This window comes from Ovis canadensis, chromosome 2 (genome assembly GCF_042477335.2).
Source record: "Ovis canadensis isolate MfBH-ARS-UI-01 breed Bighorn chromosome 2, ARS-UI_OviCan_v2, whole genome shotgun sequence".
Lineage (NCBI taxonomy): Eukaryota > Metazoa > Chordata > Mammalia > Artiodactyla > Bovidae > Ovis > Ovis canadensis.
In genome coordinates, this window is record NC_091246.1 from 22949934 (window position 1) to 22977829 (window position 27896).

Consider the following 27896-nt stretch of genomic DNA (forward strand, 5'->3'; position numbering starts at 1 on the left):
ACACCATTCTCTCTCACGGCTTCTACCATGAAGTCTGGGCAGAGAAGCAACCCCCAAGGCAGGCACAGGGGCTCGAGAATGCAGCTACCACACGGACTGAGAAGTCAAGCCCACAGATCACAGTCAGGTCTCTGACCACCATGCCCTGTTCATGGGGGCAATCTGCAGGTTAGGTAGGGCTTCCTGGTGCCCTACTCAGGAGCTCGCCCTCTGCTCACTCTGCACTAAGTTCACGTGGAAGGAAACTGTCATGTCCAGCAAACCCGAACAATAGCACAAGATGAGCAACCACCTCACCAAGTCTGTCTACTTAATAATGCAAGGCTCTAGAGGGACCTCTCCTTGTCTAGGGTGTTTGAAAACACAAGTTATCTAGTTTTCCAGGAAAAGATCCATGGGCCTAGGCAGAAGCCCTGGATCTGCAAGTGACAATGTGGTTCAACTCAGATGCTTTTCCTCTCTGTCTCAGTCTAAACCTGTATAAAATTAGGATGATAATAATAATGGATACTGTGAAGAATATTGGCTACTGTGGGAATCAAATGAGAAAATGGATAGGGAAACTTTTTAACTGTAAGTGCCAACCAAGTCTGAAATTACTAATAGTTATTGAAGATGTTAACACTTAGTTTGCAAATGGGTGAGTAAAAGTTGCATCATCTGGGCAAAATCACCCAGAGGCCAGCATCAGCTCCAATGTGGACATCACAAAACTGGGCAAGCCAGCTGCCATCCCCTTGCATGAACAGCCTCCATCAGGCACGGTAAAAATGCCCATCTCCCTGAGGTAGGGCAGCAGACAGTTAACGGCATCTGTGATCAATCAGACTCAAGCTTGAAGAGTGACCTGGCACAGTGACTGAGCCTCCTACAGCTCACGCTTTTCACTGTACAATGGGACTCCCACACCTCACAAGTTGACTGTGATGGTTAAAGAGAATAAAGGCAAAGGGCTGCAAGACTGAGGACACAGCAGAATCCGTAGCACTCATCCTGGCCCCCTCCCAGGCAGCTCACCTCATGCAGATCCCAGGCACGCACGGTGCCATCTGAGGACACGGTGCACACCACGGACTTGTCCTGACCATCAAACCGGTACTCGCTGGTTGAGATGTAGGCCAGATCATCTATCTCTCCTGAAAGAGAACACAGACTTGCCTTGAGCACACATATGGGTGCTCAGGATACGAACACTCAGCTTGGTAGGTGGGACAGTCATCCCTCTCTCTCTCTCAGAAGCAGTGCTGATTCAGGGCACAGCGGCAGACAGACAGAGTTTGGGCTTCAGACTTACAACCCGGGTATCATGCCCAGGACTGCCTATCATCCCACTGGTCATGTAACTGTGAACAACTTCCTTACGTTAGTTTCTTTCTACTCTGAAACAGATATAATGATCTCTGTGAGGATCAAATTATATAGAACAAGTATACAAACCAGCAAGTCCATATCCTCATTAAGTGGTACTTTCCAACTAACTGGCTGAAAGACCAAATCCCTGGAGACATGACAGGGAAGCCGTGGAAATGTACAGAGTTACAACTATGCCACCCCATACCTTTGTGCCCAGCAAGGGCTCTGCAGGTAAAGTCCTCTGGCCGCCCAGATGCCATTCGGAACTCGAGCTCAGATCGGCGGAGATAGTACTGTTTCCATGTCTGTGTGCCCAGGGTCATCTGGGAGGCTTTACAGGAGGACCAGCGTCTCAGACACAGCTGCCTGAAACACAGGCCCCAGTCCCAGACAGAAGAGGAGTCATTTGAAAGTGTTTTGGCATCAGTAGGCCTAGTTTCAATTCCCAGTTTCAGCATCTATTAACATTAGCCTGGACAACTCGATTTGTCTATGTAGGCCTCAATCTCCTTTGAGGGATTCAGTGCTGAGGTGGGATGCAGGTTTTCCTATACTCACTGAAACTCTGCTTATTCTACCAGAAGTAGCATACTTACAGCCTGTGGGCAGAATGGGTATCCAGATTACCTTGTTTGGTCTGCTTAGGACTGAAAGCAAAAGTGAAGTCACTCAGTCATGTCCAATTCTTTGTAACCCCATGGACTGCCAGGCTCCTTTGTCTGCAAGATTTTCCAAGCAAGAGTACTGGAGTCGGTTGCCATTTCCTTCTCCAAGGGATCTTCCCAACCCAGGGATCGAACCTGGGTCTTCTGCATTGCAGGCAGACTCTTTACTATCTCAGCCACTAGGGAATCCCTTTGCATAGGACTGGCCTACATGAAGTAGTTGCACACACTTAAAAATCAAATTTCACACACAAATCAGGTAAAAGATGATGATTTAGCTATACTGAAATCAAATTACCACCTGGTAAAACTTGTCTGGGGCCACAGAAAACTGTTCCCTTCAGACAAGAATGGGCTTTCAGGAAACTCCCTGGCAGTCCAGTGGTTAGGGCTCTGCACTTTCACTGCTGAGGACCTTAGTTCAGTCTCTGGGTGGGGAACGAGGATCCCGCAAGCTGAATGGCACCAACAAAAAAAAGAATCAGCTCCGCCAGAGCTTTCACCATCTGTGTCATCTCCTGGACTAAGCAGCTGAATGTCAGCTGCCTCACATCATTACTCTCATGTTGCTGATTTTCATTTAGGTGAAATAAGCACAAAGGGGAATTTCTTGTACACATATGTCAACTTAAACAGTTTGAAAATAAAAACTAGACCAAGAAGACAATGTAGTTTTAAGAAAAAAAGGGAGAAAGCATGTTTCTTTGTGGAAGTGAAGCCTGTTTCTACATCTTTAAGGCCATTATACATCAAACCGTAAGTAGGAACCATGATGAATATTCAGAAGAAATAAAACCAAATGATCTGACTAAAAAAGGGCACACTGTCAATACGGTTGAAGTATGGGTACGGGTAAAGTATATACATCTCTGAAATACAAAGATGTATCAAGTGAAAAAATCAAAACCCTGGGCATCAAAACCTTTCAGATACCAACTGATAGCAAAACAATCTAATGTACACAACAGAAATTACGTACCTTAAACAAAAGGAAATGTTTGCAGTTTTACTTTTAACCAAAAAACTAATGCTTAGTGTGTTAAAGAAATGGCACAATTTAATTAAAAAGTCAAAGGGGCAAAAAAGATCATGAAGCATTTTAAAGAAGTAACATGAAGTATTTTAAATTAGAATTAGAGTACATATTAAAAACACATGATCAGTTAATCACGTTCATTGACTGTGTCCATAAGAATTTCACTGGGCCTGAGGAATTTTGGGCTCTGGTACCTACACAGGAACAGCGTCAGAAATGATATGTACATGTGACAAAGCTTCTGGCATGTGTTGTCCCAGAAACAGAAACCCAGTGTTTTTATATGAACACAGGTACAATCTTAAGCAATGACTTTATGCTAAAAAGAGTTAACACCAGATACTAAAAAATAATAATCAACCAGAAACCCATCTGTGACTTGGCAAGCTGAACAATCTGCTTCAGGAACCTGGAGGTGCACACAATATGGTGACACACGACACACATGTGGGGGTTAGAATTGCTGCAAGAAATATACTTACTTGCCCTACTCAAAGGGAAATTTCTACCCCAGCTTATCAGTAAAAATGAAAACAAATACTAGGGTTTAGGGTTGGCATTCTACCCATTTCAATCGTGAGCACTGTACTACAAGTTCAGTTCAGTTCAGTCGCTCAATGGTGTCTGACTCTTTGTGACCCCATGGGCTGCAGCACACCAGGCCTCCCTGTCCATCACCAACTCCTGGAGTTTACCCAAACTCAAGTTCATTGAGTCGGTGATGCCATCCAACCATCTCATCCTCTGTCATTCCGTTCTCCTCCTACCTTCAATCTTTCCCAGCATCAGGGTCTTTTCAAATGAGTCAATTCTTCGTGTCAGATGGCCAAAGTATTAGAGTTTCAGCTTCAGCATCAGTCCTTCCAATGAATATTCAGGACTGATTTCCTTTAGGATGGACTAGTTGGATCTCCTTGCAGTCTAAGGGACTCTCAAGAGTCTTCTCCAACACCACAGTGCAAAAGCATCAATTTCTCGGCACTCAGCTTTCTTTACAGTCCAACTCTCACATCCATACATGACTACTGGAAAAACCATAGCTTTGACTAGACAGACCTTTGTTGGCAAAGTAATGTCTCTGCTTTTTAGCATACTGTCTAGGTTGGTCATAACTTTTTTTCCAAGGAGCAAGCGTCTTTTAATTTCATGGCTGCAGTCACCATCTGCAGCGATTTTGGAGCCCTCCAAAATAAAGTCTGACACTGTTTCAACAGTTTCCCCATCTATTTCCCATGAATTGATGGGACCGGATGCCATGATCTTAGTTTTCTGAATGTTGAGTTTTAAGCCAACTTTTTCACTCTCCTCTTTCACTTTTATCAAGAGGCTCCTCAGTTCTTCACTTCTGCCATAAGGGTGGTGTCATCTGCATATCTGAGGTTATTGATATTTCTCCCGGCAATCTTGATTCCAGCTTGTACTTCTTCCAGCCCAGCGTTTCTCATGATGTACTCTGCATATAAGTTAAATAGCAGGGTGACAATATACAGCCTTGCTGTACTCCTTTTTCAATTTGGAACCAGTCTGTTTTTCCATGTCCAGTTCTAACTGTTGCTTCCTAACCTGCAGACAGGTTTCTCAAGAGGCAGGTCAGGTGGTCTTGTATTCCCATCTCTTTCAGAATTTTCCACAGTTTATTGTGATCCACACAGAATAAACCAAACACAATTCTGGCCTCAGAGTACAGAATGAAGCAGGGCAAAGGCTAATAGAGTTTTGCCAAGAGAACGCACTGGTCATAGCAAACACCCTCTTCCAACACCACAAGAGAAGACTCTACACATGGACATCACCAGATGGTCAACATCGAAATCAGATGGATTATATTCTTTGCAGGCAAAGATTGAGAAGCTCTATACAGTCAGCAAAAACAAGACCAGGAGCTGACTGTGGTTCAGATCATGAATTCCTTATTGCCAAATTCAGACTTAAATTGAAGAAAGTAGGGAAAACCACTAGACCATTCAGGTATGACCTAAATCAAATCCCTTATGACCATACAGTAGAAATGAGACATAAATTTAAAGGACTAGATCTGATAGACAGAGTGCCTGATGATGCCTGATGAATTATGGAGAGAAGTTCATGACATTGTACAGGAGACAGGAATCAAGACCATCCCCAAGAAAAAGAAATGCAAAAAAGCAAAATGGCTGTCTGAGGAGGCCTTACAAATAGCTGTGAAAAGAAGAGACGTGAAAAGCAAAGGAGAAAAGGAAAGATATACCCATTTGAACAATGCTGTTACAGCAAAGATGAAATCAAAATGGCTTATCTGTCCATCAATTTGTCTATCAGCCAGCTGCATTCAATCTGCTATACACATCTGCCCCTGAGTTTGATACCCCCACCTCTAAGATTAACCTCCACTTGATTAATAAAGTCTCTTTTATTTCAATATACTATTATATATTATATGAGCTTCCCTGGTGGCTCAGATGGTAAAGCATCTGCCTGCAATGCGGGAGACCTGGGTTCGATCCCTGGATTGGGAAGATCTCCTGGAGAAGGAAATGGCAACCCACTCCAGTATTCTTGCCTGGAGAATCCCATGGACGGAGGAGCATGGTAGGCTACAGTCCATGGGGTCACAGAGAGTTGGACACGACTGAGCGAGCTTCACTTCACTATTAAAGAAAAGTCTTATTCTCCAAGTAGGGAGGAGTTTCCTGCTGGTAGGGGCTGTGGATTGTTTGTTCCTGTCTCCTTAACAGAAATGCAGCGAGTGCTGAAAAGGGCCACCCCTCTCTCCTTCAAGGCACACTCTCTCCTGAGTGGCCTGGTTTTTCCTTCACTCACCTCCACAGTTCCTTGGTCCTTGAAGCCTCATTCCAGACCTAAAAGAGGAGGGGAGAGAAGACAGTCATCTGTTCAGTCAGCAAGCAATCAGGGCATAGCCTGCCAGGCCCTGTGGAGGCAACAGAGCGCTGAATGAGATCCAGTGCTGGCATTCAAGAACACTCACCCTGAGGTGACATATTCAGACAATCAAATAAAACCCACCAAACAACGAACGAGGAAGGAAAGAACGACCAACTCAACTGGGGCCAAGAGGTTCAGAAGAAATGATGGATCAAACCCTGAGGATGAGTGGCTGTCCTCTAAGAAAATGCCTGAAGCGATTTCAGGGAGAGACATCCACCTCGGCAGAGATTCACAAGTGTGAAAAAGATGATGAGCAGGTTGCCTTCATCAGAACACAGAGAAAGGAGCTGGAGACAGGCTTAAACCAACTCTTGGAAGGGCAAAAACAGTGAGCCGTCACTTGAGAATTGTAAACGGCAGAGCGACAAGCCAAACTGTGTTTCAGGAAGGTCACTAGATGCTAGCAGAAGGAAGAACTGAAGAAGGCAGAGCAGCAGGGCCCATAAGAAGCCTGCTGCAATGGAGTAAATTCAGGCCCTGGCTAAAGATGGCCCAGAGATGTCAAGGCGGCAGAACGGAACTCCTATCTGGGGAGGGTACATAAGCCCTATTCCCACAAACTGCTCTCTGCAGAAATGTCTGGAAGAGGCTCAGGCGGCCCTGGGACAGGATCAGAGTGCCGTGCCTCCCTCTCCCTCAGGCCACACCTGCATCCTGGAACCTCTTGGCCTCTCTAGCTGGGCCACCCTGGATTCAGGGGCCTACCCATCCTCATGGAACCCACTCGGGAGCTTTCTGTGGCCCAGACCTACTGAGGCTCCCATCCAGATATGTGGCTTACCAGGCCCTGGTAGAAGTAACAACCATCCTGTCTGAGCCCAGGCTCCTACTTCTGCAGCCCTCACTCATCCAAGTTCAAAATATTTCAGCCCTTAAGAAGTCTTTTTGGAGACTTCCCTGGTAGTCCAGGTGCTAAGACACTGTACTGCCAATGCAGGAGCCTGGGTTTGATCCCTAATCAGGGAGGGAACTAGATCCCGCATGCTGCAGTGAAAACTGAAGATTCTGTGTGTGACAACTGAGAACCAGTATAGACAAATTTAAAAAAAAAAAAAAGGAATTTTTGGCTGGAAGGAATGTAAAGTTGATATTTTGCAAAGATCAAACCTGGCAAGATTATCCATTTTCCTTTTACACAGTTCCCAGTTCAAAACCCAACTGAGATCTTATTTCCCTAATACTTATAATCCTTAATAATTATAAAATGTAATGGAACCTACAAAATAGATGCTACCCACCTTTGGGCTTCCCTGGTGGCTCAGATGGTAAAAAATCTACCTGCAATGCAGGAGACCTGGGTTTGATCCCTGGGTCTGATCCCTGGGTCAGGAAGATTCCCTGGAGAAGGGAATGGCTATCCACTCCAGTATCCTTGCCTGGAGAATTCCATGGACAGAGGAGTCCGGCAGGCTACAGTCCATAAGGTCGCAGAAGAGTAGACACAACTGAGCGACTAACATTTTCACTTTCAAGTCTTCTGAGAATCTCTCTGTTAGAACCTGACCTTCATGATGACACTGTGAGGCAGGGTTTACTGACCTCATTTTAACTAACAGGGGAACCGGAACCTAGAGAATCTGCTACTATCAAAGGGTAAAGGGCACCTCCCTTTCTAAATCTGTTGGGGGACTACCTGGGTGACCTCAGCCAACGCACTCACTACCTGATACTCATTTTCCTTACTGGTGTGCATGCATGCTAAGTCGCTTCAGTTGTGTCTGACTCTTTGTGACCCCATGGACCATAGCCCACTAGGCTCCTTCCTCCATGGGATTCTCCCCACAAGAATACTGGAGTGGGTTGCCATTTCCTCCTCCAGGGGATCTTCCTGACCCAGGGATGAAACCTACGTCCCCGACCAAGTAGTCACTTGCACTGTTAGGTGGGTTCTTTACCACTAGCGCCACCTCAGTTCAGTTCAGTTGCTCAGTCGTGTCCGACTCTTTGCGACCCCATGAACCGCAGCACACCAGGCCTCCCTGTCCATCACCAACTCCCGGAGTTCAGACTCGTGTCCATTGAGTCAGTGATGCCATCCAGCCATCTTATCCTCTATCGTCCCCTTCTCCTCCTGCCCCCAATCCCTCCCAGCATCAGAGTCTTTTCCAATGAGTCAACTCTTCGCATGAGGTGGCCAAAGTACTGGAGTTTCAGCTTCAGCATCATTCCTTCCAAAGAAATCCCAGGGCTGATCTCCTTCAGAATGGACTGGTTGGATCTTCTTGCAGTCCAAGGGACTCTCAAGAGTCTTCTCCAACACCACAGTTCAAAAGCATCAATTCTTCGGCGCTCAGCTTTCTTCACAGTCCAACTCTCACATCCACACATGACCACTGGAAAAACCACAGCCTTGACTAGACAGACCTCTGTTGGCAAAGTAATGTCTCTGCTTTTGAATATACTGTCTAGGTTGGTCATAACTTTTCTTCCAAGGAGTAAGGGTCTTTTAATTTCATGGCTGCAGTCACCATCTGCAGTAATTTTGGAGCACCAAAAAGACACCCTAATACCTTACGGGTACAACTGGGGATAACAACCCAGGATTTTACTCTACACATTTAAATTATAATTACACAAAGCAGGTAAAGGTCTGTTTACCTTTTGTAAAGCGATACGATAATGTATTTTTAAAAGTGAAGAAATTCTTTCACTCAACAAACATTTACTGAGGACCCTAAATATCAAGGGGGTTGAGATGGTTGAATGGCATCACCGATTCAATGGACATGAATTTAGGCAAACTCTGGGAGATGGTAAGCAACAGAGAGGCCTGGCGTGTTGTAGTCCACGGGGTCGCAAAGAGTGGGACAGGACTTCGCGTAACTGAACAATTAAATATCAAGCCATATACTGAGTGTAGTCTTCCCTGGTGGCTCAGAGGTTAAAGCGTCTGCCTCCAATGCGGGAGACCCGGATTCAACCCCTGGGCCGGAAGATCCCCTGGAGAAGAAAATGGCAATCCACTCCAGTATTCTTGCCTGGAGAATCCCATGAACGGAGAAGCCTAGTAGGTTACAGTCCACGGGGTCGCAAAGAGTCGGATATGACTGAGCGACTTCACCTCACCTCACCTCACATTGAGTGTATACACACAATGATTATACAGTGATTTTATACACAGTGATGCAAGAAACAAATTCCCCGCTCTTAGAAATGAGTCTAGTGGGGGTGGGGGGTGAGGAGCAGATATTTAACAAATACACAACACTGTACGATCATTTAGTTACAGCTATGCTGAGGGAGCACACAGAAGAGAAAGCACTCACAATACCTGTAACATGTGCAGAAGCGCAGACCAGACTACCACATTCAACAGGCACTTAGGCTTCACAGCCAGTATGAGTTCGACTGGCTGACAAGGGGTAGCCCGAGCCTGCAGGAGGTGCCACTCACTGGGAGAGCAAGGATTTCCGGGCAGGCCCCAGAAGGGAACTTTCAGAACATTCCAGAAGAGGAGGGATTTCTAAGTCAATCTTGGGGTGAATTCTGTTCACAGGTACCCAGAGCATGTCAAACCAACAGGAGCTCTGGACACACTATAGACAGATGGAGGGACGGAGGAGTAAGAGGCTTTCTAAGCGACCCCTTCAAACGCTGAGGAAGTCACCACCCCGGGGGCCACGAGCGTCCTCTGCTGATCCCGGGCAGATTCAGGGCCGCCGCACGCCCCCTCCCAGATTTGGGAAACTGAGGCCTAGAGGGGACGGACCAACCGTGGACACACCCATGACCATGAACCCAGCCCTGCCTCCCACCTGGGACAGGACGCACTACCTTGTCCACTTGGGCGGCGCAGAGCAGGTCGCGAGCCTCCAAGAAGGAAAAGATATGCAACAGTTCATGCAACCCCAAACGCGGTTCCATGGCGCCCGCCGCCCAGGACGCCGGGGCTTTGCCACGCCTTCGCTGCGCTTCCGCCCCCGTAGGCCGAGCCCCGCCCCCGAGGCCGAGCCCCGCCGCCGTAGGCCGAGCCCCACCCCTCAAGCTGAACCTCTTTCCGCAGGCCGCGCCCCGCCCAACCCGCCGGCTTCCGGCCGGCTGGCATAATTCTTGGCCAGCCGCGGTGCTGTTACTCCTTCCAGTAATAGCACGCCGGCTCCGCTTCTGTTAGTCTTCAGCTGGCTTTTGAGCTTCCCCTTGGCACTTGCTCTTGTCCTGACAGTAGCCCAGAACCTCGCTCACCCCCTTATACGGACATTCATCTTCGTTCTGACCTTCGCCCTTGCACTGACCCTTACACTGGAACTTGTGGCGCCCCTGCACCAAGTACCTCCTGAGCCCTTGCCCTGGTGCTGGCCCGTATCCAGACCTTGTCCCTTTTCTTCAGCCTCACCCTAATCATTGCCCTTGACCTCATTAGCATCTGACATCTACCCCACCCCTATTCTTACCCTCACCTGACCCTGACACACCCTAACATTCCTTCACCCCGAATTTTGCCCTAGCCATGACTCTCACCTTCACAGTCACCTCCACAGAGACCCCCAGCCTCCCCCTTACCCTGGCACTGGCCCTCACCTAGTGTCTCCTTTGTCATGACCCCTGCCTTGGACCTGACCCCGGACCTCACTCTGGACTTGTCATGACCATATCAAAGATCAGAGTTAGTGTAAGGGTGAGGATCATGATCTAGCTCAGTGTCAGAGCAGTTAGGGTCACAGTCAGGATGAGGGTAAGATCAAGGACAGATTCATGAAGATCAGAAATAGGGTGACTGTCCAGTTCAAGGTAAAATTCTATGTCAGGTTAAGGGTTAAGATCACAAAAAGGTCAAGGTCATGTCATTGGAATCAGGTTCAAGGACAAGATCAGTGTGAAGGAAATTTTAGATCCAGGGTTAGTTTCAAGATCCAGTTCAAGTTTGAGATCAGTGTGACAGTCAAGATCAAGTTGTGCCTCCATTGCAGAGGGTCAGTGAGAGGATGAATGTCAGGATAAGAAAGATGGTATTTTGGGGATGAAAGTAAAAGTTGGGTTCAGGTTGACAGTGCATGTCCAGTTCTGAGTAGGATTCAGGGTCAAGTTGAGGGTGAGGTTGATGTTCAGAATTAGAATCAGTGTTGGTTTCAGGGTCAAGATCAATGTGAGGATAATGTCAGTGTCAGGGTGAGCATGACATTATGAAAGTCAAGGTCAATTAAGTCAAGGTGGGGTTCCATTTCTACTCCTGCTGGCAGGAATTAAGTTCTCCTCCAACTCTCCCTTCCCTCCCCCAATTACATTGGCCCAATCTGCATAATCCAGGACACTCTTTACATCTCATTCCTTTAATTACATTTGCAAAATCCCTTCTGTGTGTAAAACAGCATATTCATAGCTTAGGACATGGGCATTTTTAGGGTAACATTAGTCTGCTTACCACAGAGTGTCAGAGTTTGGCTTGTAGTCAAAATCAGGCTTAAGTTTCAACGTGAGGATAGGTCAAGATGGAGGTGATGATTAGACTGAGGATCAGAGTCATCATAATCATGAAGGGCTATATCACCCTGAAGTTCAATTTCAGGGTTAAGGTCCAGGTCAAGTTCAAGGTCATGATGGGATTAGGGTGTCAGTGGTGTCAGCCAAGTGTGAGTCCATGGCAAGATGAATGTCAGAACCAAAGTCATGATCAGGTTTGGGGTGCAGACTAGTTTCAGTTTCAGCTTGAGTACAGTGCTCAGACAGTAAAGTATCTGCCTGCAATGCAGGAGACCTGAGTTCAATCCCAGGGTCAACATGAGAAACAAAGTAAGATAAATATCAATTAGATAGTCATGGTTAAGGTAAAAATGAGAGCCAAGTTCAAGGACAAGGTTAAATTTTAGGTCAAATGAGGTCAGAGTTTGGAATGAGGGTCAGAGTCAATGCAAGATCAAAGCCAGGCCAGTGGCCGGGGGTGGGGGGTGGGTGGGGAAGGGGCTGCTGAAGAACTGAGTGAAGGTGAGAGTGAGGGTATGTGCCAGGGTCAGGGTAATAGAGTCAGGTTAAATTTAAGGCTCAAGGTGAAGGCTAGGGTCTGTGTCGGGGGTGGGGGTAAGGTTTATAGAGTCTTTGTGAGCAGAACTGGCTGAGTATCAGTGATCAGGGTTTGGGTCTAGACCCACATTTATATGGAGGTGAGAGATACCAGAAATTGAGCTAGACTGAAGCTTACTTAGTCTTCAGATGTGGCTGGACAAACACGCAGAAGCCAGATCCTTAAAATACCTTTAAAGTCACATGAGACACTTAAACTCATCCTTGCAAGCAACAACTGAGTTTACTGTGCTTTACCCTCAAAGAGCCTAGAGGGCAGTTAGTCACCTCTGTAACCTCAGTGCTTGCAGAAGTTTATACATATGAGCACAAAATGTATATTTTGAATAAAAAACTGCTAGTAAGTTTCTCTCGTCTGTTTTTAATCTGTCCATGAACAAATAGTACACTGTCTTATTTACTATAGCCCTATGATATGTCTTGGTATGTATCTGATACGGTAAATCCTTTCATTGCTTTTCTCCTTTTCTTCTGCTTCTCCCTCCTTTTAACCTTTTCATTTCCACATATATATTTTAGAGTTGGCTTACCAAATTATTAAATAAGAAAGACAAAAGCAAGTTCAGATTGTTTTGATACTTACTGAATTAACAAATGAATTCCAGGAATGTCTGTCTTATTTGCAAGATATCTCTGAGCGAAGAGGATAAGGTTCACCCTTACCCTGAGGGTGATGCTGGTAAACCAGTTTAAGGTGTAGAGGGTCACTATGGGGTCCCCCACTTGAGCCACCCCTGGGCCTTGCCTTCTTCCACCTCACCTCTAAAAGGAGCTCTGTTACATGAAGAACCTAGGAAGCCCCCAAGACTAAAGTAGCCATGAATGGGGCCACTTTCCAAGTGACCAGAGAGAAACAAGGGTCAAGAGATGATGCCACCTCGGCCACTTCTTTCTATATGAACTATGGAAGAGGGGCGTACGTCACGTAGAACTATTCAGGGTTTTTATAATAAATCTCAAAGTTGAACTAGTGTTTAATGTCTGAGAAGAAAATCAAACCAAACTTTCCTTCTCACTTGGGTTTCCAACATGAGGACATGGTAAACTCAGTGCTGCCTTAGATGGTTCCACTGGGACAATCCCTGACCGGTGGAATCCCTGATGATGACAGGCATAGCAGTGGAACTCACTGCCTCCTTCAGCACACAGGTGGGAGGCCGACAGCACAGGTTGAGGGCGCCCTCTGCTGGGGCTGGATGGCCTCATCATCTGGTCAGGACCAGGGCCACTGTGGTTGAAATCAGGCTGGAGCAGAGAGTGGCTTGGGTTGTCCTTGGGAGGGGCAGGAAGTTGGGGGGACAAGCCAACAGGGCCTGGCCCTGCATCTCAGCCCTCCGGGATGAAAGGCCGAATCAGCTCCGGGTTCAACAGTGACTCCTCGAGAGGCCGGTCCACGTGGAAGTCATGGACGTGCGGGGGTCCTGGGTGGGCCTTGGGTGCAGGTCCCCCTGGGCGCTGGGGGATCGGCAGCTCCGAGGGGTGGACAGGCAGGGGAGCTGTGAAGAAGTAGTGGTGCAGGAGGGCCTGAGGGGAGTGAGAAAGAGATAGCAAAAGGAAATCGGTCACTGCAGCCTTCCAGGTTCAGCTCATTTCCCTCTGTGGGAGCAGCGGGGGATATGAATACCCCGGAAGAAATTTTCTCATTCACGCATTCTCCATTCAAGATGATCCCAACAGCTCTGAGTGTTCAGTTTCAGCACTGCTCCAAAGACAGGAGATGTAGCAGTGAACTGAACAAAGAGCTCTGCCTTCAAGTCTTCCATATAGTCAGGGGCTGGACATGATTGAGCGACTAAGCACAGCACAGCACAGGGCGGGATAAACAAGAAAAAGTAAGATAAACAGTGCATCAGATGATTGGTGCTGTGGGAAAGAGAAAGTCAGAGCGTGGACAAGGAAAACTAGGGCAGCTGCAGGCCTGAAGAACGGGAGGGTAGGCCCCAAGAGGTAGCACTTGAGCAGAGATCTGAAAGCTGAATGAGTGAGGCTCTGGGACAGAAGTACACAGACCTTAGGACCTGGAGGAGGCTTGAGGTCCCAGGGAGTGAGCAAGGGGAAGGGAGCTGCAGGGTCACAGATGTGACGGCCCCACGTGTGTGATGCCTGTGGGCCACTAGGACCTGGGCTTTTTGGCTGAGGAGAGAGCCCTGCAGGGGAAGATGTGACAGCCTGCCTGGACAAGGTCCCTCTCTCTGCAGGGTGGAGAGACTGAATGGGCAGGAGGAGAAGCAGACTCTGGGAGGCAATTGGGGACTTGCGGGGAGGCAGGAGGCGCTTAGACTGGAGGCAGCAGCGCAGGGCTGAGAAGTGGTCGGTTGGCTTTGTGTGTGTGTGCTAAGTCGCTTTAGTCACGTCCAACACTTTGCCCGCCAGGCTCCTCTGTCCTTAGGATTTCCCAGGCAAGAATACTGGAGGTACCATTCGCTTCTCCAGAGGATCTTCCTGACCCAGGGATCGAACCTGCATCTTTTTTTTTTTAATGTCTCCTGCACTGGCAGGCAAATTCTTTATCACTAGCACTACCTGGGAAGCCTCGGTTGGCTTCAGTACATCCTAAAGGCATTGCTGACATTGGAACTCACAGTGGGTGTATGTAAACACACACTGCTTGTTCCAAGGGCAGGGAGGTAAGGCTGCCGTGAGGCCAGATGGACAGGTACATGTGACAGAGAGGCCTGACACCATGAGCCATCAGTCCATGGTTCTCCCCTCCTCCCTCACCTGCAGCCACAACCTACCCCTTCTGGGTCCTCCTCTCCAGGCCTCTGCTTATCATTTCTCTCGGGATAATAGACCCCGCCCCTGCCCTTCTCCAGAAGACCTGCATGACGCGAGAGTCAGTCCCAACATCCCTCCCCTTGATGCCCACAGACTGGCTGCCCTGCCCCACCACAGGGTGGAGAGCCCAGAGGAACAAGTCACATCTGTTCACTCGGCATCAGGACCCAAGACAATGCTGGGCACATGCCAGATGCTAGTAAATTCTTCTTGAAGGAATGAAGGGGTGAAGAAGTGAGATGCACTCTTCAGCGAGGTGGGCATGCCCTTTTAATATGGCCACTCCTAGCCACCTGCTGCCTCTCCAGGGTCTGCTCAGGAGAGGCACACCTTCTCCACGACCCCTGTCTCTGGGGGTGCTGTTCCCAGCCCATCACAGGTTCTGAGGACCTCAACCTGCTAGGTCACAGGGGCACGAACAAGGAGGGTCAGGACAATGGGTGTCTCCCTACCTGGGAGGCAGAGATGCGCTGCTGTGGTGGGTAGAGGAGGAACCGCCCTAGCAGGTCCAAGGCCTGGGGAGAGGCGTCGGGCAGCACCTCCTCCAGGGGCACGGGCGCCTGCTCCTTGAAGGAGATCTTGTTGTAGTCAGGCAGCTCAGTGATCTCCTGGAGGAGAAGGGGGCTCATTAGGGCTGGCGCCCACCCCATCAGCCCCCTCAGGAGTCAGTTCTTGCTTCCTGTCACCCACCTGCTGCCACTCACTCACAGAGCCCCCATCCACCTGCCCCTGCTCGCACCACATCACTCATGACATCATGCGCTCACAGCACGATGTGAGTGAACATGCACACATCTCAGGCGCCTGCTCCATGCCCAGCTTGGTATGGGCTGCGTGTGTGCTGGGGATTCGCAGGAAGGGGTCGGGGCTGGACCCTGGTCCTTCCTCCTCCAGCAGATCAGGGATGGAGGAGATCCCATGCTGGGCCAGGACCAAGGTCTGGGAGCGTCTAGGAGGTGTGGGGGCCATGAGGCAGAAGACAGAAGATGCAGGGCAGGCGAGTTACAAGCTGCTGGGGGAAAAGAGGACACCCACCCCCACCCCTCCAAATGGTAGGCCCCTGCAAACCGGCCAGACTTGAGGACTAGGGGTGCCCAAGATTCGAAGCACACAGCAAAGCTGTTCGATGTCATTCTCTCCTGGGAAAAGGGGGGACCCGTTCAACAGCTCCCCCAGGATGCAGCCCACGGCCCTGCAGGTACAGAAGCCAAACATCTCAGAGATCTCACACCAGGGACACAGGTTTCCCCACACCAGCACCCACACCTCCCCCTGTGGTCAAGACACCCACAAAGTAGCCTACAGATCCCCAGCTTCACACAGTCCAAAGCTTCAAGCCTAGAATACGTAGCACAGCCCCTTCTCCAAATAGGTCTCAGGCCTCAACCCTGAAATACACATCAACCCAATAGTTTTGGGAACTTCTCAGAAACTCATACTCTGGGACACACAGCCACCCCCTCCCATTCTGGGGCAGACCTCCAAAACAGCCCCCAGATCTCAAACTCTAGGAAGTGAAAGTCACTCAGTTGTGTCTGATTCTTTGCGATTCCAAGGACTGTAGCCTGTCAGGCTCCTCTGTCCATGGAATTCTCCAGGCAAGAATACTGGAGTGGGTAGCCTATTCCTTCTCCAGCGGATCTTCCTGACCCAGGAATCAAACTAGGGTCTCCTGCATTGCAGGCAGATTCTTTACCAACTGAGCTACCAGGTAAGTCAGTCATGTCCGACTCCGCGAGCCTATGGCCTGTAACCCACAAGGCCCCCCTATGTTCATGGAATACTCCAGGCAAGAATACTAGAGTGAGCTGCCATGCATCCAACTCCAAATAAAGGTTCAGGGCCTTCATACCCAGGGACCCAGGCCTCTGCATAACTCAGGGACACTACATCCTGGGGTGTCACCCCCTGTATACCAGCTTAGACGCCCCATGCCTCGGACTGCCTTCCCAACCTCAGCCCAGAAGCTTCCTACAGGGACAATCACTCCAATCCCACTTGTCCCCTCCCAGCTCAAAACTGTCATGGGGAGGATCACTGATTCCAAACTCCTCAGAGATACTCTAACCAGAGGGGACACTCCCAAGGCAAACTAGAGCTCACAGCAGGGAAAACCCCCAAATGGCTTAGAGACCTCAGTGTCCAGGAGGAGAGGTGACTCAGCTATCCACATCCCCCCTTGTCTAGCCCATAGGAGTCTCACCAGAGGTCGACACCTTGATCGTACTGGCGGGCACCATACAGGAGCTCAGGGGCTCGGTACCACCTACGAGAGGAGGGCAGAGGGTCACATGTAGGTCACTGGTCTGTCAGGAAGTTGCCCTGGAAGGTCACCCTGACCCCCACACCCGCCCCAGGAGCACTTGTTTGAATAGAACATCTCTGTCCAAAATCATCTCTTCCCCAGTAGGAAGGCTGGGGGCCTATCCTTTGCCATATCCTGCCCTGGAAACTGGTCCTCCCTACCTGGTGGCCACCTGGTGCGTGTAGAGGCGGTTGCCATCTGGGGAAAAGACCCGGGCTAGGCCAAAGTCCGCTATCTTGAGCTGGCCTGAGGCACTGATAAGCAGGTTGGCTGGTTTCAGGTCCTGAGGGCACCAAAAGAAGCATCAGTTCCTCTAAAGCCCCCAGTGGACCTCAGGACAGGAGGGCTCGGCAGGCTGGCCACCTGGGTGAGCTCAGGACCTGGTCTCCTCCAGGGCCACAACTCCAGTCACTTGTCCCCAGGCCCTGCCCGTTCTGTCCCCTCCCAAACCATGCCCTTTATCAAAGGCTGGCCTACTCCCAGCCCAGCCATCCACAGGCCCACCCCAGTCCATGGTGGTACTGACCCGATGTACAATGTTGTTGGCATGGCAGAAGGCGACGCCCTTGAGTAGCATCTGTAAGTAGCTCTTGACCTGCGCCTGGGCCAGTGGCCTCTGGGTATGGCGCACCACCTCAGCCAGATCTGACAGCATGAACTCGAAGGCCAGCACGAAGCCTGCGCCATGTGGGAACACGGCCTTCAGCTGCACAACCTGCAGTGGGGTGCCCCGTCAGCCTGCAGACTCACATGGCTCAGACTCTCTTGTATCCTCAGCCCCGGCACCAACAGAGGACCAGGCAGGCAGAGAAGGCGACAAGAGACCTGGGCTCAGCATCAGGGAGCTGGGTGCTCTCTTGCTCCCTTCTCCCAGAAGAAGGCAAGTCCCTGCTGGAATCCTGTAGTAAACACTCAGCTGGCGCTAGTGGTAAAGAGCCTGCCTGCCAATGCAAGAGATATAAGAGATGTGGCTTTGACCCCTGGGTTGGGAAGATCCCCTGGAGGAGGACAGGGCAGCCCGCTCCAGTATTCTTGCCTGGAGAATCCCATGGACAAGAAGCCTGGCAGGTCACAGTCCATGAGGTCGCAAAGAGTCAGACATGACTGAAGTGATTTAGCTCTAGCAAACCCTCAGGGGAAAGGAGGTCTAAGAAAGGCCACATAGGGCAGTGTCTGATCCCCCACCCAGCCCACGAACTGGAAAGTCATCTGGAAACACACATCCACACAGGTGATCACAGCTCCCAGCACTGGGCGCAGAAGACATGCCATACAAACTGAGGGCCCACAAGGTCACAAGGGCTGGCTGCACAGCAATGAACAGGAGGGAGGGCCAGTGGGTTCCCAAGGACTTTAAGGAGCTCGGGGGACAAATGACAGAAACTAACAAACCTATAGGGTATTCTGATGAAAACAGAAGAGAACAGATGGGGCGAGGTCTGTTATACAGGGATCGGGGAGGGAGCTGTGGGCAAGGGTCAGCAAACACAAGGTCCGAAGGCAAGAACAGGAAGGAGGCTGCTCTGTTCTATATTCCTGGAGTCTCGATAGTGCTGTTTTCGGAGAGACATGGAAGATATTTTGCTGAATGAATGAATGAAGAGGCTGGCATGAGCCAGAGCAGATAGAGATGGTTCTTTCAGAGTGAAGAGAAGCTGCTGGAGCTTTTCAAGCTGGGGAGTGGATTCATCTACAATTTTTGACTGTGGAGTGGGAGTAGTGGCAGGGAAGGTGGAGGAGGGAACGGGGAGCTCTTGTAATAGTTCTGATGAGAGGTGAGGATGGCCTGGGCCAGGGGAATATCTGCAGTGTTTTAAAGATAGACCCTTCAGGCCTGCCACACAGGACATAGGACTGTATCACCAGCTTCCCATGGGCCCTCCAACCAGCTCACACAAGCTGTTTGCAAGCCCTTTTACTGTCCTCAAAACACAAGAATGGCCGTAGTGCTGTTTTTCTGATTTTGATGGTAGCAGACAGTCATTTTACAAGTTGGGACAAACATAGATTCAGATAATACACAAAATTATAACAAAAAAAAGCCAGCAAAAATAAAATCCTACCACCTATAGTCAACAGTAGGAGTCTATCCCACCAGACTTTATAAGAGACATGGTATACACAGACACATATTCATACGTGTGTGTGTGTGTGTGTGTGTTGTATGTGTTAGTCGCTCAGTCATGTCTGACTCTTTGTGAACCCATGGACTGTAGCCCCCAGGCTTATCTGTCCATGGGATTCTCCAGGCAAGAATACTGGAGTGGGCTGCCATGCCCTTCTCCAGCGGATCTTCCCGACCCAGGGATCAAACCCAGGTCTCAGGTATCGCAGGCAGATTCTTTACCATCTTAGCCACCTGGGAAGCCTATATATATATGTATATGTATATATACACTAAATATTCTTATACAAAACCAGGATGACACATGCAGTTCTAAAACATGCTTTTGTCACAAAATATCATGGACATCTCTAGAGAATAAGAAGCAAGTCAGAATATTGCCTACTCTTGGGTGCATGGGCCTAGCCTTGTCACTACCCAGGAAGTTAGGTACATTCTCCACTCAGGAAGGACATGGACAAGAGAGAAAACCACGCAATGAGCCTGGGTGTGTGAGGTGTCTCTCCCCATGTGCCCACAGCCCCTCTCATGCCTGTCACATACAAATCACACCAAGTGGACCCTGTAGCCTTTGTCTGTCTCCCCTACCACACTTCAGTTCTCAAGAGCAGGTTAGGGGCTGTGTCGCCAGTGCCCAGCAGAAGGCAGAGCCTATGGGAGACCCTAATGTTAAAACGCTGATTCTGCAATCAGGCCAAAGCCTCCACAGACAAGCTGAGCCAGCTGAGTGCCCATGAGCAGGCCCTGGCCTGAGAGGAGAGCCTGAAACCCGCCTTGCAGTATGGAGGAGAAAACTCAGAAGGTCAGTGTACATAAAAGCAGTTAACCCAGCCTGCAGAACGTAACAGGAGCTCAACAGGTGGCAATAATCGTTATCATTAGAAATCATTATATGTTTTGAGAAAAAGGATACTTCAGTCAATGAATGAACAAGTAGGCAAGAAATAAATGAGTGAACAAGAGGGAAGGAGTGAGGAATGAAATAACTGGGTGAATGAACGTGGACAAGAAAGGCAGTGAGTTGAGGGGTGAGGATGCAAATAAGGAAACACAGTGACCGCAGGCCCTCAGAGTGGGAGTGAGCGAGGAGGGCGGGACAGCCCCTCAGAACACCAGCCCCACTCACATACTGACTGTCTTCGATCTCCTGCAGGGCCTTGATCTCCCGTAGGACCTGGTTGGGAATGCCATCCTCCAGCCGCCGCAGGGCCACCTTCTTGAGGGCAACGATCTCTCCAGTCTGTTTGGGACAGAACGCAGACACTGCCAGCCCGTCCCGGCTGGGAAAAGGGGTGCGACGCCGAGAGCTGAGGTCCTCGTGGGGGTGGAACGCACCCCTCAACCCGTGCTGGAGGGAAATCAGGGCCAACTGGCGCAGAGCTGGGCAAACAACTCAGAGATATCCACGCCAGGCTACTAGCGGAACTCGCTGAAAGCACCGTTGGTAGCTGGCCGCAACTTGGAAGCCCTCCCTTCCGCGGGCAAAAGAAGTGGGCGCACGCCAGGATGAACTACCGGGAGGCAGAAGCTATGGCCCAAGCATGGGTCAGGAAGACGGGGAGATCTCAATGGAACCGAAGGAGGAAGGGCTGGATGCTCACCTCCACGTGCTTGGCTTTGAAGACGATGCCGTGCGCACCCTCCCCTATGCGCCCCAAGATGCAGTACTGCTCCATGGCCCTCTTCCCGGCACCCTGACCCTACGCAGTCACAGCCCCTCCCTGGCACCTGACACTTCCGCGTTAGCCCGCCCCGGCTCCCGCCCCAGACGCGGCTGCCTAGCAACGGTGCGGAAACGAGCGCCCGAGCCTGGAGGCCGAGGGCAACTAGGAATGGCGTCCTGGCCTCTCAGTGCCTTTCCCTAGGACCTCGCCGTCACGCCTCAGTGCGCTTCACTAGCAGAAGTCATCCGTGCGCAGACCGTGCGGGCGGGAGCGACGGTCACCGCCGATCCCTCTCGCCTCTGCCGAGCACCACGTGACCAGTGATGCCAGGTTACGCAACGGGGCGGGGCCACGCAGCCGGAGGGCAAAGCCGAGAGGCTGTGGAAAGTCGCTAAATTGGCGGGAGGGTGGAGCCGCTCTTCAGGGAGGAGGCGAGCACGGGGCGGGGAGGGGAGGGGCGGGGCGGGGAGGGGAGGGGCGGGGAGGGGCGGGGCGGGGCGGGGCGGGGCCGTCCACCCGGGGGCGTGACTGCGGCGCCGAGGGCGTGGCCGAAAAGTTACAGGGTGGGGCGGGCTTCTCCCGCAGAAGGCCAGGATCCCTCCTCCCCCTTACCTAGAGCTTCCACCTAGGAAAACAAACAGGTGCCATTTTCCGCCTTTAAGCCCCAGAGTCAATGATGATTGAAGCAAGACGGGTTCCGGTCTGCGGTGTGGAGGGAGAGTCAAATGGCAGCATTTAAAGACAACTTTTAAAAAGTGCAAACTCTGATACAGAAAGACAATGTCTGAGGACTTCTAATGAGGAAACACTGGACAAATTTGCAGACTGAGGGATTTTTAAGAAGTGCATGCCGTCAAAGGATGTTGATAAAAGCAAGTAGCTTTTTAAAACTTCTGAAAAAGTGTTCAATCTCATACACGATGAGATAAACCGTAAAATAATCTAATCACAACTAACATAATAATAAAATAATCACATCACAGCTGTATATCCTCTTTGACCCACTTCTAGAATCTCCTCCAACAGATACATTGCACTCATGTGAAACGACACGTGCAAGGTCAGTCATTGAAGCGCAGATGAATTGCAAAAACTTAGAAACAGCATAGATATCCATCGATAGGAGACTGTCTAAATTGTGATACACACATCAATTATGCTACCTTAAAAATGAACCAGGGTGCTTTTCTGTGTACACTAACGGGAAGATTTCTAAGATGTATTAAGTCATAGGGACAAGACAAAGAACAAAGTATATAGAGTGCCACTGGCTGTGTAAAAAGAAAAGAAGAAAAGAATATAAATAATGCTTGTTCATGTATTACAAGGTGTCTGGAAAATGCTCAAGATTTCATGATTGTGCTTACCTGGTGAAGGGACCGGAAGGATTGGGGACAAGGTAGGAGGCGGTCTTTTCACTGGGCCTATTTGGATTTTTTGAAATGTGAACCATATAATTTATTAATTCTTCAAAAAAATAAATATTTTTCTGGCTCAGAAATTGTACTCTAACAATTTCAGAAGAAGGTCTTGATGTCCATACAGATATATTCACCCTGTTTGATGATGACAGAGGCCAGAAAATAAGTCAAATATCCCATGGAAGAATGGTGAATAAGTTATGAGAGTGCCTTAGAATGGAATGCTTTACAGCTATTACAGAGGTGTGGGTAAATACAGCAGTGGAATGGGAAAGGATAGTCTTCAAAAAATGGTACTGGGTCATTTGGAAAGTCATATGAGGAAGAAATGTCTATTGAAACAGATCTCAAAGTATACACAAAAATTGATTCCAGATGGACTGCAGACCTAAATATAAAAGATAAACAATAAAGCTCTTAGAAGAAAACATGATATTTTAATGACTTTGGGTTCAGTTCAGTTCAGTCGCTCAATCATGTCCGACTCTTTGTGACCCCATGAATCACAGAACGCCAGGTCTCCCTGTCCATCACCAGCTCTGGGAGTTCACTCAAACTCATGTCCATCAAGTCGGTGATGCCATCCAGCCATCTCATCCTTGGTCGTCCCGTTCTCCTCCTGCCCCCAATCCCTCCCAGCATCAGAGTCTTTTCCAATGAGTCAACTCTTCTCATGAAGTGGCCAAAGTACTGGAGTTTCAGCTTTAGCATCATTCCTTCCAAAGAAATCCCAGGGCCGATCTCCTTGAGAATGGACTTGTTGGATCTCCTTGCAGTCCAAGGGACTCTCAAGAGTCTTCTCCAACACCACAGTTCAAAAGCATCAATTCTTCGGCGCTCAGCCTTCTTCACAGTCCAACTCTCACATCCATACATGACTACTGGAAAAACCATAGCCTTGACTAGATGGACCTTAGTCAGCAAAGTAATATCTCTGCTTTTGAATATACTATCTAGGTTGGTCATAACTTTTCTTCCAAGGAGTAAGTGTCTTTTAATTTCATGGCTGCAGTCGCCATCTGCAGTGATTTTGGAGCCCCCAAAAATAAAGTCTGACACTGTCTCCACTGTTTCCCCATCTATTTCCCATGAAGTGATGGGGCCAGATGCCATAATCTTCATTTTCTGAATGTGGAGCTTTAAGCCAACTTTTTCACTCTCTTTCACTTTCATCAAGAGCCTTCTTAGTTCCTCTTCACTTTCTGCCATAAAGGTGGTGTCATCTGCATATCTGAGGTTATTGATATTTCTCCCAGCAATCTTGATTCCAGCTTGTGTTTCTTCCAGTCCAACGTTTCTCATGATATACTCTGCATAGAAGTTAAATAAGTAGGGTGACAATATACAGCCTTGATGGACTCCTTTTCCTATTTGGAACCAGTCTGTTGTTCCATGTCCAGTTCTAACTGTTGCTTCCTGGCCTGCATACAGATTCCACAAGAGGCAAGTCAGGTGGTCTGGTATCCCCATCTCTTTCAGAATTTTCCACAGTTTATTGTGATCCACACAGTCAAAGGCTTTGGCATAGGCAATGTTCTTCCGGAACTCTCTTGCTTTTTTCCATGATCCAGCAGATGTTGGCAATTTGATCTCTGGTTCCTCTGCCTTTTCTAAAACCAGCTTGAACATCAGGAAGTTCACAGTTCATGTATTGCTAAAGCCTGGCTTGGAGAACTTTGAGCATTACTTTTCTAGCATGTGAGATGAGTGCAGTTGTGCGGTAGTTTGAGCATTCTTTGGCATTGCCTTTCTTTGGGATTGGAATGAAAAGTGAGCTTTTACAGTCCTGTGGCCACTACTGAGTTTTCCAAATTTGCTGGCATATTGAGTGCAGCACTTTCACAGCATCATCTTTCAGGATTTGAAATAGCTCCAGTGGAATTCCATCACCTCCACTAGCTTTGTTCGTAGTGATGGTTTCTAAGGCCCACTTGACTTCACATTCCAGGATGTCTGGCTCTAGATGAGTGATCACACCGTCGTGATTAGAATAAATAAATTGCAGGATTTTTCACCTAATGGAGTGCTACATAATAATGAGAATAAACAAAACATTGTCATTTGCAACAACATGGATGAATCTCAAGCACAATGTTCAAAGAAACTAGACACAAAATAATATGAAACGGTGTAGCTGCTATGGAGAACAGTATGGCAGTTCCTCAAAAATTAAAAATAAAATCACTATGTGATCCAGCAATTCTACTTCTGAATATATATCAAAAGAATTAACAGCAAGACCTTGAAGAAATATTTGCACTTCCATCTTCATAGTAGCACTGTTCATGGTAGGCAAGAGGAGTAAGCAACCCAAGTGTCCATAGAGAGATAAATGGATAAACAAACACAATATATACATACAATGGAATACTACTCTTTTTTTCTTTTTTTTAACTCAAGGGCATGGTATGTGGGATCTTAGTTCCCTGACCAAGGAAACCTGTGCCCCTAGCTTTGGAAAAACAGAGTCCTAACCACTGTATCACCAAGGAAGTCCTGGAATACTATTCATTCTTAAAAAGGAAGGAAATTCTGCCACATGATACAATGTGAGTGAACCTTGAGGACATTATGCTAAGTGAAATAAACTGGTCACAAAAACAAAAATACTGTATGATTCCACTTATATGACGTATGTTAGAGAAATCAAATTCATATCAACAGACAGTAGACTGATGGTTGCTGGGGCATGGGTGGAGGAAGAAATGGGGTGCTGTTGTTTCATGGGTATAGAGTTTGTTTTCCCACATGAAAACTTCTGGATATTGGTTTCACAGTACTGTAAACATGCTTAACACTGAACTGAAATTGTTAGAAATTGTTCAGATAGTAAATTGTTTAAATGGTAAATTTTACATGTTATTTTCCACAAATAAGCCTTTTTAAATTAAAAAAAAAGAATTTTTAAATAAACATAATCTGAAAGGCTGGTAAGACATTAAGTAGATCTAAAATTTAGGAGAGGTGGAAGAGGGAAGGGCTGAAAAAAAATATTTGAATAGATAATGATTGAAAGCTTCACAAATTTGGGGAAGGTTGAAGAAGTTGAGTCAATCCCAAAAGAATAGGCCCCAAAATATCATAATGCCCCAAAACATCATAAATCTAATTACTGAAAACTAAAAGAAAAAACAAAAAACCAACTCTTGAATGTGCCCAGCAGTCCTAGAAAAATGATACATTGCCTACTGGGGCAGAATGTCTCTAATTCTTGTGATTTCTCATTAGAACCCATAAAGGCCAGAAGGAGACAGCACATTTTTCAAGTGCTAAGAGAAAGGAACTGTTAACAGAATTATGTATCCAGTGAGAATATACTTTAGGAATGAAAATGAAATGAAGCCATTCTCAGATGAAAGAAAATTGTGTGAATTTGTTCTTACTGAACTTAATAAAAAAATTGTTAAAGGAAGTTCTTGAAAGGAGAAGGGGAATGATAACAGAAGGAAACATGGAATGTCAGGAGCAAAAAAGAGGAATAGAAAGGGTTAATATTTGGACTTGACTTATTGGTGAAGTGGATAAGAGTCCGCTGGCCAATGCAGGGGATTTAGGTTTGATCCCTAGCCAGGAAGATTCAACATGAAGAGGAGCAATTAAACCTATGAATCACAGCTTCTGCAACTACTGAAGCCCAAGCGCCTACTCTTGCCTGGAGGGTCCCATGGATGGAGGAGCCTGGTGGGCTACAGTCTGTGGGGTCGCTAAGAGTTGGACACAACTGAGTGACTTCACTTTCACTTTCCACTTTCATGCGTTGGAGAAGGAAATGGCAACCCACTCCAGTGTTCTTGCCTGGAGATTCCCAGGGACGGGGGAGCCTGGTGGGCTGCTGTCTATGGGGTCTCACAGAGTCGGACACGACTGAAGTGACTTAGCAGCAAGTGCCGTAGAGCCCATGCTCCACAATGAGAGAACCCTGTGCAGAAGGAGCTGTATATCCTCTTTGACCCACTTCTAGAATCTCCTCCAACAGATACATTTCAGAAAGGAGCTCCAGTTCACCAAAGCTAGAGAAAAGCCCTCGCAGAAATGAAGATCCAGAGCAGCCAAAAATAGATTTAAAAATACATAAATGAGTAAGAGAAGGGGTTACTTTCTGGTGAGGATAATAGATTATCCTCCCACTGGGGTTTTATCAAGAAATTATGCTTGGTATTAAAAAAATTATAGTGTTATTTGAAGTGTTTCTCAGTATATTCGCAAATAATATTTAAAACAGAAAGCAAGAAACAGCTAAAAGAATAGAAGAAAAAATAAGGTGTACATGAGCCAGCAGAAAGAGCTTCCAATTTCCAAAGCTGAAACAATTTGACCAGGAAAACAAGGATGTAGTATTGGGTTATAACCAAAAGTATAAAATAAATATCCATAAATCACTATTAATAAATAAATGATAAATAAATAAAGGGTAACAGAAAGTATCCTGTTCAGAAGAATTCCAGATAACTTATGTAAGTACTCTGCTCTCATGAGATGCAGCATACCCCCCACTTTTTTTTTGTAATTTAATTTTCAATTTATTATCTAAAAGATAAAACTATGCAAGTTCATTTTCTTAACCTTGTAAACATCAGTAATGATTGTGATTAATTTCTCTCAAATACCTTGGGCTCCCCTGGTGACTCAGATGGTTAAGACTCTCCCTGCAATACAGAAGACCTGGGTTTGATCCCTGGGTTGGGAAGATCCCCTGGAAAAAGGAACAGCAACCCACTCCGGTATTCTTGCCTGGAGAATCCCATGGGCAGAGGAGCCTGGCAGGCTATAGTCCATGGGATAGCAAAGAGTTGGACTATGAAAGTTTGTTTTCTTAAACGTGTAAACATCAGTAATGATTCCAATTAATTTCTCTCAAGTAACTTATATGGCAACACATTTACAAAGACCTTAAACAACATATAAAATATAAACAATTGCAATAATTATAAAATTTTATCATGAAATTTAAATTCATTCATGTTTAAATACTATTCTAAAAATATCAATGCCATCAGTTCAGCTCAGTTGCTCAGTCGTGTCCAACTCTTTGCGACCCCATGAATCGCAGCATGCCAGGCCTCCCTGGCCGTCACCAACTCCCGGAGTTCACTCAAACTCATGTCCATTGAGTCGGTGATGCCACCCAGCCATCTCATCCTCAGTCGTCCCCTTCTCCTGCCTCCAATCCCTCCCAGCATCAGAGTCTTTTCCAATGGGTCAACTCTTCGCATGAGGTGGCCAAAGTATTGGAGTTTCAGCTTTAGCATCATTCCTTCCAAAGAACACCCAGGGCGGATCTCCTTCAGAATGGACTGGTTGGATCTCCTTGCAGTCCAAGGGATTCTCAAGAGTCTTCTCCAACACCACAGTTCAAAAGCATCAGTTCTTCAGCGCTCAGCTTTCTTTATGGTTCAACTCTCACATCCATATGTGACTACTGGAAAAACCATAGCTTTGACTAGACAAACCTTCTAGTAATGTCTCTGCTTTTTCATATGCTCTCTAGGTTGGTCATAACTTTCCTTCCAAGGAGTAAGTGTCTTTTAATTTCATGGCTGCAATCACCATCTGCAGTGATTTTGGAGCCCAAGAAAAGTAAGTCACTGTTTCCATTGTCTCCCCATCTG

The 27896-nt window shown here is 47.7% G+C and overlaps 2 protein-coding genes across 11 annotated transcripts in view; both read right to left on the bottom strand.

Annotated features, from left to right (window-relative positions):
• FBXW12 (F-box and WD repeat domain containing 12) overlaps positions 1 to 9938 on the bottom strand; it is a 46551-nt gene extending 36613 nt beyond the window's left edge. For 3 of the 7 annotated variants that reach the window (XR_011446575.1, XR_011446573.1, XR_011446574.1), the window contains exons 1-4: positions 9754 to 9909; positions 5854 to 5891; positions 1559 to 1719; positions 1018 to 1136 (exon numbers count right to left, since the gene is read on the bottom strand). Coding sequence is in view for 4 of the 7 variants with exons in the window: in XM_070292244.1 (XP_070148345.1) it covers positions 1018 to 1136; positions 1559 to 1719; positions 5854 to 5891; positions 9754 to 9843 (408 nt within the window). In the remaining 3 variants the exon portion in view is untranslated. Of the gene's footprint in view, positions 1 to 1017; positions 1137 to 1558; positions 1720 to 1980; positions 2248 to 2319; positions 2474 to 5853; positions 5892 to 9753 lie in introns of those variants that run through there. The other 4 variants (XM_070292244.1, XM_069575554.1, XM_069575555.1 and 1 more) reach the window with 4 other exon arrangements.
• A 2617-nt stretch (positions 9939 to 12555) lies between these two features.
• On the bottom strand, positions 12556 to 21207 carry CDK20 (cyclin dependent kinase 20). 4 transcript variants are annotated; one of them, XM_069575560.1, is made up of 8 exons: positions 20804 to 21207; positions 20329 to 20442; positions 17604 to 17792; positions 17239 to 17360; positions 16976 to 17038; positions 15841 to 15964; positions 15225 to 15380; positions 12556 to 13518 (listed from the first exon to the last, which is right to left on the bottom strand). In XM_069575560.1, exons 1-8 carry the CDS (start codon positions 20876 to 20878, stop codon positions 13321 to 13323), a joined length of 1041 nt encoding a protein of 346 aa, XP_069431661.1. In that variant the 5' UTR covers positions 20879 to 21207; the 3' UTR covers positions 12556 to 13320. The 4 variants fall into 4 exon arrangements, with proteins under 4 accessions (XP_069431661.1, XP_069431664.1, XP_069431663.1 ...); XM_069575563.1 differs by having other exon boundaries at positions 17604 to 17755; positions 20333 to 20442; positions 20804 to 21188; XM_069575562.1 differs by having other exon boundaries at positions 15808 to 15964; positions 17604 to 17755; positions 20333 to 20442; positions 20804 to 21188.
• Between the last annotated feature and the right edge of the window lie 6689 nt (positions 21208 to 27896).

Bases quoted from the DNA above. Each gene is read 5' to 3' on its own strand.
- CDK20 (XM_069575559.1), bottom strand. From the start codon at position 20,878: ATGGAGCAGTACTGCATCTTGGGGCGCATAGGGGAGGGTGCGCACGGC. The intron at 15,381-15,807 runs GTGGGTGTCCTC...CTTCTCCTCCAG, and splicing joins TACCATTTGGAGGGGTGGGG to GAGATCACTGAGCTGCCTGA. The intron at 13,519-15,224 runs GTAGGGAGACAC...CACTCCCCTCAG, and splicing joins AGCGCATCTCTGCCTCCCAG to GCCCTCCTGCACCACTACTT.